The 13,057-nt window shown below is 39.2% G+C and overlaps 2 protein-coding genes across 2 annotated transcripts; both read left to right on the top strand.

Annotated features, from left to right (window-relative positions):
* Nucleotides 1-11,839: 11,839 nt before the first annotated feature.
* On the top strand, nucleotides 11,840-12,418 carry LOC137655400 (uncharacterized). Its single transcript, XM_068389293.1, has one exon. The coding sequence runs from the start codon at nucleotides 11,840-11,842 to the stop codon at nucleotides 12,416-12,418; it is 579 nt and encodes a 192-aa protein (XP_068245394.1).
* A 30-nt stretch (nucleotides 12,419-12,448) lies between these two features.
* On the top strand, nucleotides 12,449-12,974 carry LOC137655401 (uncharacterized). Its single transcript, XM_068389294.1, has 2 exons — nucleotides 12,449-12,626; nucleotides 12,787-12,974. Exons 1-2 carry the CDS (start codon nucleotides 12,449-12,451, stop codon nucleotides 12,972-12,974), a joined length of 366 nt encoding a protein of 121 aa, XP_068245395.1.
* The last annotated feature ends 83 nt before the right edge of the window (nucleotides 12,975-13,057 follow it).

A 13,057-nucleotide genomic window follows, 5' to 3' on the forward strand; every position in this document is an offset into this window, starting at 1 on the left:
CATGGAAAAGGGATATAAGGCAGCCTTAAAGGCGGTGGTGGCAGGGAAACCATGCCCCTCCTTGGAGGAGTGCAAGCCGTTATCTCTGACCTTGCCCTTGGACCAAGAAGACTGGAGGGACGTACATCTTACCTTCTTAGTCGGGAAGTTGGAGGCTGGTATCGCTGAACGTCCAGTTTGGTAAAGAACTTCCCAAACTGTCAGAGGTTCTCTTGCGCAGAGAGCAAGAGACGAAATAATGACTTGCGGCATCGATGTCGTTGCAAACAATATTAGAAACGATAGCAAGTGACCCCAAGAACCAGGACAGGTTAATGGTAGTGGCCAAAACCCATCTGGCCACAGTTACGAAGGATCTCTATAACTTTATTAACGCTAGGAGAGCCTGTAGAGAGTTTGTGTTCGCCTCGGCTGCGGTGAGACACGAACCAAGGAAACTGATCTCATCTCGTATCTGGGGGTAAAGACCTCTTTCCCAACGAAGTGGTTAAAGAGGTAGTAGACTAGGCTGCCACAGAGAATAGGAACCTTCTCAAAAAGTGGGTCTTAGATCTTAAGAGAAAGTCATCTCCGGATGAGGGTCACCAACCCAAGAAGAAGACAAAAAGGCCTAGGCCATCTTCTCAGCCGGCTAAATCCTACCGACAGCAACAACAACAACAACTTCCTTTGACCGCGGTGCCTCAGATTGTGGCACAACCTCCAACCACGTAACAGATGGTACCTCAACAAGTGGCGACACAGTCGCCAGTTTTTAACCCAGCCTTCGTAAGGCAGACTTCTCCTTTCGTTCAAAGCTACAGGAACAGCCAGAGGTTCTTCTAAATGCCCTTCAAGAGGAAGGGGATCCAGAGGAGGACGCGGTCAAGGAGGCAAGGCCTCAGGTCCATAACAGCGAAAGTGAGATAATTCCAGGAGGAGGGAGACTACAGCTATTTAGGGATCGCTGGACCTTCGATCCCTGGCCCCACAGCCTAATAAAGAATGGACTAGGTCGGAGCTGGAGCAGTCCTACACCTCAATTTCCTCAATTCTCCAACACTCAACCCCCGTTCTGGAAGAATATGTCCGAGAGATCTTAGACAAAAGAATAATCCGGAAAGTCAAGTCCATAAAATTCCAAGGAAGGCTGTTTTGTGTTCCAAAGAAGGACTCAGAGAAACTCAGAGTCATTCTAGACTTGTCCCCACTCAACAAGTTCATAGTGAACTACAAGTTCAGAATGCTCACACTTCAACACATAAGGACCCTGCTGCCCAAAAGGGCATATACTGTCTCTATTGACTTGTCTGACGCTTATTGGCACGTTCCAATTAATCATCACCTCTCCTCCTAACTAGGCTTCAAGTTACATAGAAAACTTTACACCTTCGGAGCCATGCCTTTTGGGCTAAACATAGCCCCAAGGATTATCACAAAGCTCGCGAACGCAGCCGTCCATCAATTACGCCTAAAGGGGGTCCAAGTAGTAGCCTACTTGGACGACTGGCTGGTGTGGGCAGCATCCAGGACAGAATGCATGCAAGTTTCTAGGATAGTGATCCAGTTCCTGGAACATCTGGGATTCAAGATCAACATCAAAAAGTCTCGACTTTCTCCAGCTCAAAAATTTCAGTAGTTGGGAATCCATTGGAATTTGGAGTCACATCGACTTTCCATTCCTGGTAAGAAGAGGAAAGAAATAGCAGGATCTGTCAAAAGACTATTATAATCCAAACGTATATCAAGACGCGAACAGGAGAGAATGCTGGGCTCTCTAAAGTTTGCTTCGATAACAGATCCAGTGCGAAGAGCACAGCTAAAGGATGCAACAGGAGTCTGGAGAAAATACGCATCAAACATGCGAAAAGATCTAATAAGACCACTACCAACTCGGCTGCGAACACTTCTCAAGCCGTGGTCCAATGCCAAGCAATTGAAGAAATCAATACTTCTTCAACCTCCTCCCCATCAGAAACTATCCACACAGACGCTTCAAAGGAAGGCTGGGGAGGTCACTCTCATCAGATGAGAGTCCAAGGAGCTTGGTCCAATCTTTTCAAGTCATTTCACATCAACTTTCTAGAAGCCATGACAGTACTTCTGACACTGAAGAAAGTATCTCCTCGCCACTCGACCCACATAAGACTGGTTCTAGACAGCGAGGTGATAGTGAGATGCCTGAATTGACAAGGGTCGAGGTCACCTCAAATCAACCAAGTGATGTTGGCCATATTCCATTTGGCGGGGAAAAGAAGAAATGGCACCTGTCAGCAGTTCATATTCAAGGGTTCCGCAATGTGACAGCGGACGCTCTATCCAGGATTACACCTATAGAGTCAGAATGGTCCCTTGACGCAGGATCGTTCTCCTTCATCTCAAGTCAAGTCCCGGATCTGCAGATAGACCTCTTTGCGACGAAAGACAACAAGAAAATAGATCGTTACATGTCCGCATACGAGGATCCGCTAGCGGAGGCAGTGGACGCTAGGTCCCTAGACTGGAACGGATGGTCCAGTATTTATCTGTTCCTTCCTCACATCCTCCCTTTGAAGGCCCTCGAAAAGCTGAAATCCTTCAAAGGGAAAGCAGCAATAGTGGCCCACAAGTGGGCAAATAGCGTGTGGTTCCCTCTGACATTGGAACTACGACTAAAATTCGTACCGCTACCGGATCCATCCCTGTCTCAGCGAGTACAGAAGTCGACTGTCTTCGCTTCATCACAGAAAACACGGAACCCACATCTCATGATTTTCTCTCCTTAGCGATGAGAAAAAGATTCGGTGTTAAAAGTCACTTTAGACTTTTGGAGGAAACCAGAAGACATTATGAGGGCTTCAGGGAAGAAACAGATATCCTTTGTCAAGGCGAAAAAAACAAAAGAAATCTCGACAGATTCCTATTTATCATTCTTCATTCACCTTCATGAGCAAGGTTTAGCAGCCAACACAATTCTATTGTTCAAGCCTGCCTTGATAAGACAGATACCATATGGCTTACAAGTCGACCTTTCTAAAGACGTTCTTAATGAACTACAAAGGCTCATGCTAGGCTTAGCCCTTCAGCGCCTCCAAAGACCCTTTCCATGGTCATTAAATAATATTCTTCATTGTCTATAAGTAATGAACAATGAGGAGTGCACTTAGAAGGTTTTGAATTTAAAGTCATATCTCTGCTTGCACTCGCTTTGGGGGCCAGAGTTAGTGAAATAGTGGCTCTCTCTAGAGAGGAAGGCCACATCCAGTTCTTGGAGGGAGAACTGAATCTATTTCCAGACCCAACGTTTCTTACCAGGAACAAGCTATCCACCAAAAGGTGGGGTCCCTAGAGAATCTGCCCTCTGAAGGAAGATGCATCTCTATGCCCAATGGAGTGCCTAAAGGTCTATCTTCATAGAACTTCAGACTTTAGGGGAGGACACCTGTTCAGAAGAGAAACCCTGGGTTCAAAGTTATCTATAACTAAGGGCGAAAATCACCCGTGTTATTCGCAGAATGGATCCAGACAGTACACCCTTTAGTCAAGATCCGAGGAAAGTTGCCTCTTCAATAAAATGTCTTTAATTATATGGACTTTGAACATCCTTGTTCGTACACCGGCTGGTAGTCATCCAAGGTGTTCTTTGTGGACTATGCGAAGCAAGTGGAGCAACTTAAGAGGTCTGTGGTAACAGCAGGTAAAATTCTTTAACCTTCTGTTTTAAATCTGCGAGGAACAGTATAATTAATTTAGGACGATTATTTAGAGGGTGCGTGTGTAGTCATTGTATGTTACTATACACTGAGCAATAGGCCACGAAAGTGTCCTTACAAACTGTTTCCATTGACGTTGGTGAACTATAGCATAATACGGACACTTGTGCCAAGCGTTTCTTACGCTAGTGTAAATAAACAGTATACAGAATGTATCATTATTATTAATAATTCAATTGAAGTGGCAAATCTCTTTCCTGGTAGACGAAACAATATTTTCTGTTGACTGTTTTTCTTTATGCTTTAACGCATATAATCCACATTTTATAAATTTTATAAATGTTGATGTGATATGTACGTTTATTAAATTTCAATAAACTAGTTCATAGTGAACCCTGCGTATTATTCGCCCACACTCATTTTATTAGAAATGTACTGAGCATTAAGATTAAAATATGGATATTTTTATCATGGTATGTCTTTGAAAATTGTCACTGATTCAAGCAAAAGTCCACTCACTTTAACCCTTCCTTAGGAAGGGTTGACGTGCTACCCTAATGGGATAGTGGCAGAGATGCAAAATTTGTTCCTATGCATATACATTTGTTATCCAATAGTTAATAAGAGTAGTCACTTTGGGGAAGGTGTCACAAATTCATACTGACATTGGTGACTCTTATACAAACTTTGCTTTATAATGTATAGGGCGAGACCACTATAAAAGCTTGTCATTTTGTCATCCATAGTTATTATGTACTCCTCGAGACTTTTTCAAGAGTCAAGTACGACTCTTCCTTGTAGGGGGCAGGAAGCACTAACATAGTTCATGCTTAGATGAAATGATGTATGACGGTAACACCATAGGTCTCTAGGTCTAGACGGACCAGGAAAATACTTTCTTGAGAGTACGGCACCGATTGAGAATCCACAGATACAGTAATGATCTGATAAACTTCCATCAGGACGACATAGCCTGAGCCCAAAAAACGGATTTTTGAGCGAAGCAAAAAATCTATTTTTGAGTGAGGTAGCCATGTTGTCCTGATGGACCCACCATCCTTTTATTGTAAAAAGGGCTTATTGACCCCTCCCTATAATACAGTATTTGTAGCACCTCGTATATCACTACAAGGAATAAAGAGGGCGCTACCGCCTTCATCAGATAGACACTGGAAACGGAATAGGAGAGATGCCTTATGAGCGGCTCTCTTTTCATTCTCATTTCAGATTCTTGTCACTGTAACCCCTCGAAGCTTTAATACTGTTCGGCGTGAAGATAGCTATGTGACGTGTCAAGAATACGTCCTCTGATATTATGCGGTATCTCTGTGAGATTATCCAGGGATATTCGGTCCAGGAGTTAGAATTTTGGATACCTTATGGTAAAATTCTCTGGGAATATCACTGTAGTCAAATATACACTAGGAAGCTACCTTTTAGGAACTTCCATCAGGAACGACATGGCTAACTCACCCAAAAATAGATTTTTTGCTTCGCTCAAAATTTGTTATATATATATATATATATATATTTATATATATATATATATATATATATATATATTCAATATATATATATTCAAACAAGCCATATATTTTTGATATATCAATATCTGGATTATCTTAACAACCTCAGGATCAGAGCCCCAGGCGAAATCACACAAAGACATGAGCTTGTGACTGGCCGGGAATCAAACCCTGGTCTGGCAAGCTTGTATAGACAGTGACTACCACTTGGCCACGAAGAAAGATAAAAGTCAAAGACAATTCTTTTGTACTTATACATGTCGAATTCAGGTGTTTTGTACTTAGAATTGAAATAAACCCATCTTCAACATCATAGCTAATTGGTAGTTTGTTAATTGGCATTCGATTAATGATAAAGTTTTGAACATTTAGACTTGTTTTTCATATTCAAATAAGCCATATATTTTTGATACATTAATGTCTGGATTCTCTTAACAAACTCGGGATCAGAGGCCCCAGGCGAAATCACACAAAGAGAAGAGATTGTGACCGGCCGGGAATCGAACCCTGGTCTGGCAAGCTTGTATAGACAGTGACTACCACTTGGCCAAGAAGAAAGATAAAAGTCAATGACAATTCTTCTGTACTTATACCTGTCGAATTCAGGTATTTTGTACTTAGAATTGAAATCAACCCATCTTCACCATCATAGCTAATTGATAGTTTGTTACTTGGCATTCGATTAATGATAAAGTTTTGCACATTTAGACGTGTTTTTCATATTCAAATTAGCCATATATTTTTGATACAATAATGTCTGGATTCTCTTAACAACCTCGTGATCAGAGCCCCAAGCGGAATCACACAAAGACAAGAGCTTGGTGACCGGCCGGGAATCGAACAGGCATAAGTACAGACGAATTGTCATTGACTTTTATCTTTATTCGTGGCCATGTGGTAGTCACTCTCTATACAAGCTTGCCAGCCCAGGGTTCGATTCCCGGCCGGTCACAAGCTCTTGTCTTTGTGTGATTTCGCCTGGGGCTCTGATCCCGAGGTTTTAAAAGACAATCCAGACATTAATGTATCAAAAATATATGGCTTATTTTAATATGAAAAACACGTCTAAATATGCGAAACTTTATCATTAATCGAATGCCAAGTAACAAACTACCAATTAGCTACGATGTTGAAGATGGGTTGATTTCAATTCTAAGTATAAAACACCTGAATTCGACAGGTATAAGTACAGAAGAATTGTCATTGACTTTTATCTTTTCTTCGTGGCCAAGTAGTAGTCACTGTCTATACAAGCTTGACAGACCAGGGTTCGATTCCCAGCCGGGTCACAAGCTCTTGTCTTTGTATGATTTCACCTGGGGCTCTGATCCCAAGGTTGTTAAGAGAATCCAGACCTTAATGTATGAAAAAATATATGGCTTATTTTTGAACGTTAGGTGCCTATCGCTACTCTTAATGCTATGAGCTCTATGTCACCTATATGAGAGAAGGATCCTTCTTTGATTCTCCCCAGGTTGAGAAAAAACTGCTGAACACTCGTGGGGGAGTTAATGCCGCTTCCTTGAGGTAGAACCTCAAGATAATCACTGCCCTAGTAGACTTTGATGTGGACCTTACACCAAGCTACGGTCGACTTCCATTCTGAAGAGGTTGAACCTGGTGTCCGAGCTACCTGGAAAGAAGCAGCGGGTTACTCGGTTCCTCATCAGGAATGAAAGACCTTCATGGCGACCCATGGGAAAGCACTTTCTCATGGCCGAGGTAAATGCGACTGGAGACCTGTCCTCTAGGTCAGGTGAAGATCTGCTGCTGGGAGTCCTGTGTCATTGGGAGTTATCCATGGGGCAGAAGAAAGCAGACTTAGCCCCAGTGGAAGTGATTTTTTCCTCCAGCTGAGGGCACGTAGGATCGCATCCTGATTGAAGAGAGACAATGATGACATAGAAGTTGAGATCTTAAGGTCTGGAGGAAATGCTGATGGATTAGCAGGGGCTTATCATGACCTGACATCAAGAGCTGCTTTAGTCCTCCATGCAAACTGAGGAATTATTACTGCAATAGTGGCATCGAGGGGAGATACAAAACCTTACACGATTCTAATCCCAGAAAAAAGTCCACTTGGCCAGGGAGACCGAAGCTGAAAGAAAAATTGCCGTTTTTCAGCTATCCTCCTCGCAACTTATTGCAAAATCGGGCCTCCCTTAGAGAGGAATCAGCTTGACAGTCACCAGGCTTGGAGTCGAAGTGGAGCTACGCTTTGTGAAAGCTCTTCACATGTGGCTGACAGAGTGCAACGCAACCAGGGTGTGAAGCTTACTCGCTCCCTCAGAAGTTCCATATTTGAAGACTTCATTGATCCCCGAGTCCAGTTCATCTGGAACCACATCAATCTCGACAAACCCCTTTGTAACCTTAGAAGCTTGGAAATGAGTCACAGATCCATGCAGATCACATACGAAATCTCTGAGGGAGAGATTAAGCTTCACAATTTGGTCTGCTTTTGAACAATAGATGGCATTCTTGAGGAAACCAACATCGGTCTGGGCTACAATGAATGGAATTGGGATGTTCATGAAACTCCTAAAGCCTTCTGAAAAATCATTTATGTATTTAGAAAATGATCTGAAATGTTCGTATTTATATTTCAAAGAATCTTAAGTTTTCATTTATCCATTTTTGTTGAATGTTTTTTCCGAATAACCAAATAACTTTGTATAATATTTTCTCCACAATAACCTATATTATCAAAGTATAATTCCAAAACTCAATGGAGTCCTGGTAAGAGAAAGAGAGAGAGAGAGAGAGAGAGGAGAGAGAGAGAGAGAGAGAGAGGGGGGGGAGAGAGAGGAGAGAGAGAGAGAGAGAGAGAGAGAGAGAGAGAGAGATTATGGGACGCCCGCTTCATAGGGCCCGCACGTAAACTACTATGAATTTGTTAGTAGAAATTCGAGCTTGAGTTTACTAGACGTTCGTTATCCGATCTGTTGATTCATTCAGAATTTTGAAAATTTCCTATTTTTTTGAACTTCTAAGGGGGAGTAGATCTCAATTTCAATTCAAATAAAGTCGACAGGGTTTTTTTCCAGAGGGAAACTATTTTATTTGTTTCATTTTATATCATTTATACTTTTATATTTTTAGGAAACTACTTGAATTTTAAATTACCACACTGCTTTCGTTGTAGGTAAAGTCATAAAAAAACATTATTCTGAAACTCTCTCTTCACACATGTAATGTAGTTCATGAAAAATTTATAAAGTGATATATTTTAGAGATTAATTGGTGTACCGAATAAATGAAACCACTTCAGTATTCAAATTGGCTTTTCTAATCACTCCCTTTTTATTATATGAATTAATTTCTACAATTTTTTTGAACATTGGATGACTTGTTTTCAACCCCACTGACAAGCGAGGTCATGAAGGTCTTTTCCTCTAACAGGCTTTTCTAAGAATAGGTTGCTTTGATAGCTTTTAATAAACCATTCATACATATCTCGCTCAAAAACTGAAAAACTGAAGCATCATTGCTGCCATCATATAATTGTAACTTTTTCATGTGTGTAAAGACTTAATTCAAAACCCTGCCTTTTTTTAAACATGGCTAGAGTAATTTAATTTATTACAGAACTCACTTCCGTTCTTTGTTTCATCATTATCGAAGACATACCCTTACTTAAGTTACACTTACGGATGTAGAAATGTGGGATTTTCATATATCTTTAGCGAAAAAAATCGGTTCTAAGATAATTTCTTCTTCTATATAATCTACTTCACTGTAATAGTTCAGGTATGCCTTTCATGTGGTAAGGGTAAAATAGAAACTTTAGCTATGGCAAACAGCTCTTCTAAGAGAACGCTCCAAAATCAATTCATTAGTCTCTGTATCATGGTCTTTCGCTGTCTTGGGTCAAGAGTTATTTTGTTTGAGGGCACAATAAGGCACACTATTCTATGTTTCTTTATATCCGTTTCTCTCCGGCTCTTTTCCCTGTTAGAACCCTTGAGCTTATAGCACCCTGCTTTTCCATATAGCGATGTAAGTTAGCTAATAAGGATAAGGATAATTATAGTAATAATAACAAAAACAACCGCAGCAACAACAACAACAACAACAACAACAACAAAAATAATAATAATAATAATAATAATAATAATAATAATAATAATAATAATAATAATAATAATAATAATAATAATAATACACTTTTATCTCTATGTTGAAAATGTGCCTGGGTTTTTATTTTACAGCACAATTTGTAAAATAAAGCTGGTGAATCAAAAATGCTATGTTATTTTTCATATAATCCATACAGTTACATAAACATTATAAAGTCACTTGGAATTATATCCTAATAGAAATATTTGTGTGAACGGTTTCAAATAAACTGTTTATGTGGACATTTTTATTCCAGCGGAAAAAAATTTTAGGAGTTCGACAATGTTAGCATGTAAGAAGAGTAACTAAACCTATGAGCTAGAGACTAATGGGTTTCTTTAAATTTGGCATATATTATTATCATTACCATCATCATTACCGCAAAGAGCCTCGGTTAGATTTTGCCAGTCGTCTCTATCTTGAGTTTATAATTCAATACTTATCCATTCATAATCTCTTACATCACGCTGCATACTCCTCAGCCAGGTTGACCTGGGTCTTCTAACTCATCTAGTGTCTTGTGAAGCCACTTACTTATTTACTTACTGAGGTTATCCTCAACACACACACACTCACACACACACACACACACATATATATATATATATATATATAAACACACACACACACACACACACACATATATATATATATATATATATATGCATTAAAATACACAATTTCCGTGTATTTATGATACATAAAATAACCCACAATATAGTCAAAATGAAATTTAATGAGCTAGAGAAGGGACCATCTCCCTTCCTCGTCTTGTGAATACGGGGAATTAAAATTTTTGAAGAAATACATCGCGGTAAAAGAAATACAAATTAAAACAAAATATTATTTTCATTGAAGGTTTCGGTTGAAAGGTATGATTAACTTGAAAGAAAGAATGATGATGGATTTAAAAACAGAGGAAATGTTTTTGAATGGCAGTGAAGAGATTAAGGTTGGGCTAGAAGGGATCAGAAAATTTCGTGAGAAGGTTGCCAAAACTTCTCTTTTGTTAGTTGTGGGGATGTCAGAGGATTATATTGATATTCCTTTAATCTCTCCGAACCAATGTGTACGATAAGGACCATGATATAGGAATTTTTGTTTTATACCTTAGATGATTTTCTTTTCATTTCACAGTGAACAAAAAAGACTTTTTTCTCTTAGTTGGCGGTTTCGTCGGGTGTGACCAAACGTATATTTTCCCGAACAAACTTGGAACTCAAAGATATATTTGTGGGAATGTAAAAAAGTAGCATAGAAACTTTTTAATAAAGACTGAAAAGAGAGAGAGAGAGAGAGAGAGAGAGAGAGAGAGAGAGAGAGATGAAGAAATTTTATTTAAAATTTACATTTATAAAAAACCGTGGAAAAAAACTGTTTGAGAGAAATTCTTGAATAACGAAGCAACAAAGTTGGTAAGAAATACTATAGGTAGGAAGAAAGAATGTTGAAAACTATAAATGTCGTATGACTCATGGATTTGGTTGTGGCATACCGCATACTGGGAACGACAATTCCAACTATCGTGAACATTCAAGACATCATCAAATCAGCCAAAAAAGTAAGGGTGTATGATCTATAACAAAACCAAAATCATGGATATTATAGGAAATGGAAAAAAAAATAGTGTTTATATTCTTAACAGAAAAACAGAGTACTCCTGACATTGTTTCAGAGGCTATAAAAAAAAAGGGGGGGGGGGGGGGGGGAAGGGGTGGGGGGCGATTCTTAGAGATTTGAAATAAAACAAAAAAAATTTTAGTTTTTTAAAGTAAGCCATAGGTTAATTGTAAGAATTTTAAAAAGGGGACTAGAAATACGCACTGCTGTAAGGAATGAAGAGGCAGACAGTGCAAACTAAAATGCTACCAAGGAGTTTTATACAATGATTAGAGATTTTGTAGAGGCTGAAACTAAAGTTCCCCAACAAGTTTGATTTTTTGATAAGTCAGGCTAATATCAAAAAGAGGAGAAAGCATTGCCGGGGTACAAGGCAATGAGGGACAAGCCAGTTCTCTCTTTTTGTGACATAATGTTCAAGAAAAATCATTTTCTAATGATGTGGATGTCAAAAAAGGTTTACGTTGACACGAGTCGTGGTATATGACAATGAAATGATATCCTTAGATTTGTAGATTTGAGACCAAAGTATTTCTATCCTGGCAGGAAAGCATAGGAATGCAACAATAAGAGAGATTAACCGAGTGCTATGTATGGATGATATCATGGTGAGGAGGAAAGTCCAGATTTCAAGTGTGCAGGAGACAAGATGGAAGGGAAGTAAAGCAAAGGTTATTGGAGCAGGGTATAAACTTTTTTATAGTGGATGCACAAAGCGAGGAAGGAATGAAGTTGGAATTATACTAACTGGAAAGCTCAAGTGTTGTGTTTTGGAGGTGAAAAGACTTAATGATAGAATAACGCGTATGAAGCTAGAATGGGATGGAGAAATACTAAATGTTATCAGTGTGTATGAACGTTTTTTTTTTTTTTTTTTTTTTTTGGAGACAAGTGGATTACTAAATGATTAACATACCAAATAAAGAACGGTTACTGATATATGGAGACCTAAATGGTCATGTAGGGAGAAATAGCCATGGACTAGAAGGGGCTTTGGGAGATCGGAATCAAGATGGTGAAAGAGTTATAGCCTTTGCTGTAGCCTTGAATATGGCAGTAATCAACGCTTTCTTTGAAAAGCAGTCAGAGTATCTTACAACGTATAAATGTGGTGAACAAGAATCGTATATTGATATTGTATTAGATAGTAGGGTGGATCTAAAAGAGATAAGATACTGTAAAATATTCCCGGGAGAAGCTGTAACTCCCCAGCATAGACTCTTGAGAGTAGACTATTATAGGAAGAGAACAATAAGAGGTAGGCAAGAGATGATTTCAAAGATAAAATGGTGGAAGCTGAAAGAACCAGATTATAGGGATAGATTCATAGAGAGGATTTTAGTCGAGCTTGGCACCTGGGATTATGAAGATGTGGATGAATGGTGGGAACGGAACATCAGTATTCTGAAAAAAAAAATAGTTGGCAGAGAAGATTTAGGGATATCGGCAGGAAAAGGGTCAGGAGACAAAGAAACTTGGTAGTGGAATAATTAGGTGCAAGAGAAAATCAAGATGAAGAGAAATACAAAGAAAATATTTCATGTAACAGGCACTGAAGAAGATAATGAGAGAAGTAGATTAGCAAAGAAAGAAGCAAAAGTATTGGTGGCACAGTCAAAACAAGAAGCATTAGATAATGTATATGAAGATTTGGACACAAAGGGAGGGTCAAAAGAGGATTTACAAGATTGTTAAAGGAAGAAATAAAGCGACCAAAGATACTAACCCCATTAAGCAGATAAAGAATGAGGATGAAGTGGTAATGTGTAGCTCAAGTGATGTAAAAGAAGGTGGAAGCAGTATTTTTTAAAGATTGCCAAATGAGGAAAATCCAAGATCTATAATTGCAGATGGAAATCCAAATTTAGGAATGGTAAGAGATTTAGATAGAGAAGAAATTAAGGTTGCCCTCAGCCAGATGAAAAATGGTAAAGCTACGGGACCTGATGAGATCCCAGTGGAAATCTTCAAATGCTTGGGGGAATTTGGAGAGGATATGCTGTGGGATCTGATGAAAAATATGCACAGAAAAGAATAGATGCCCAAAATGTGGAGGAATATCTTTTTAATACCCATATTTAAAGAAAAGGGGATGTACAAAACTGTAATAATTATAGGGCA

This window comes from Palaemon carinicauda, chromosome 16, assembly GCF_036898095.1.
Source record: "Palaemon carinicauda isolate YSFRI2023 chromosome 16, ASM3689809v2, whole genome shotgun sequence".
Taxonomy (NCBI): Eukaryota; Metazoa; Arthropoda; class Malacostraca; order Decapoda; family Palaemonidae; genus Palaemon; species Palaemon carinicauda.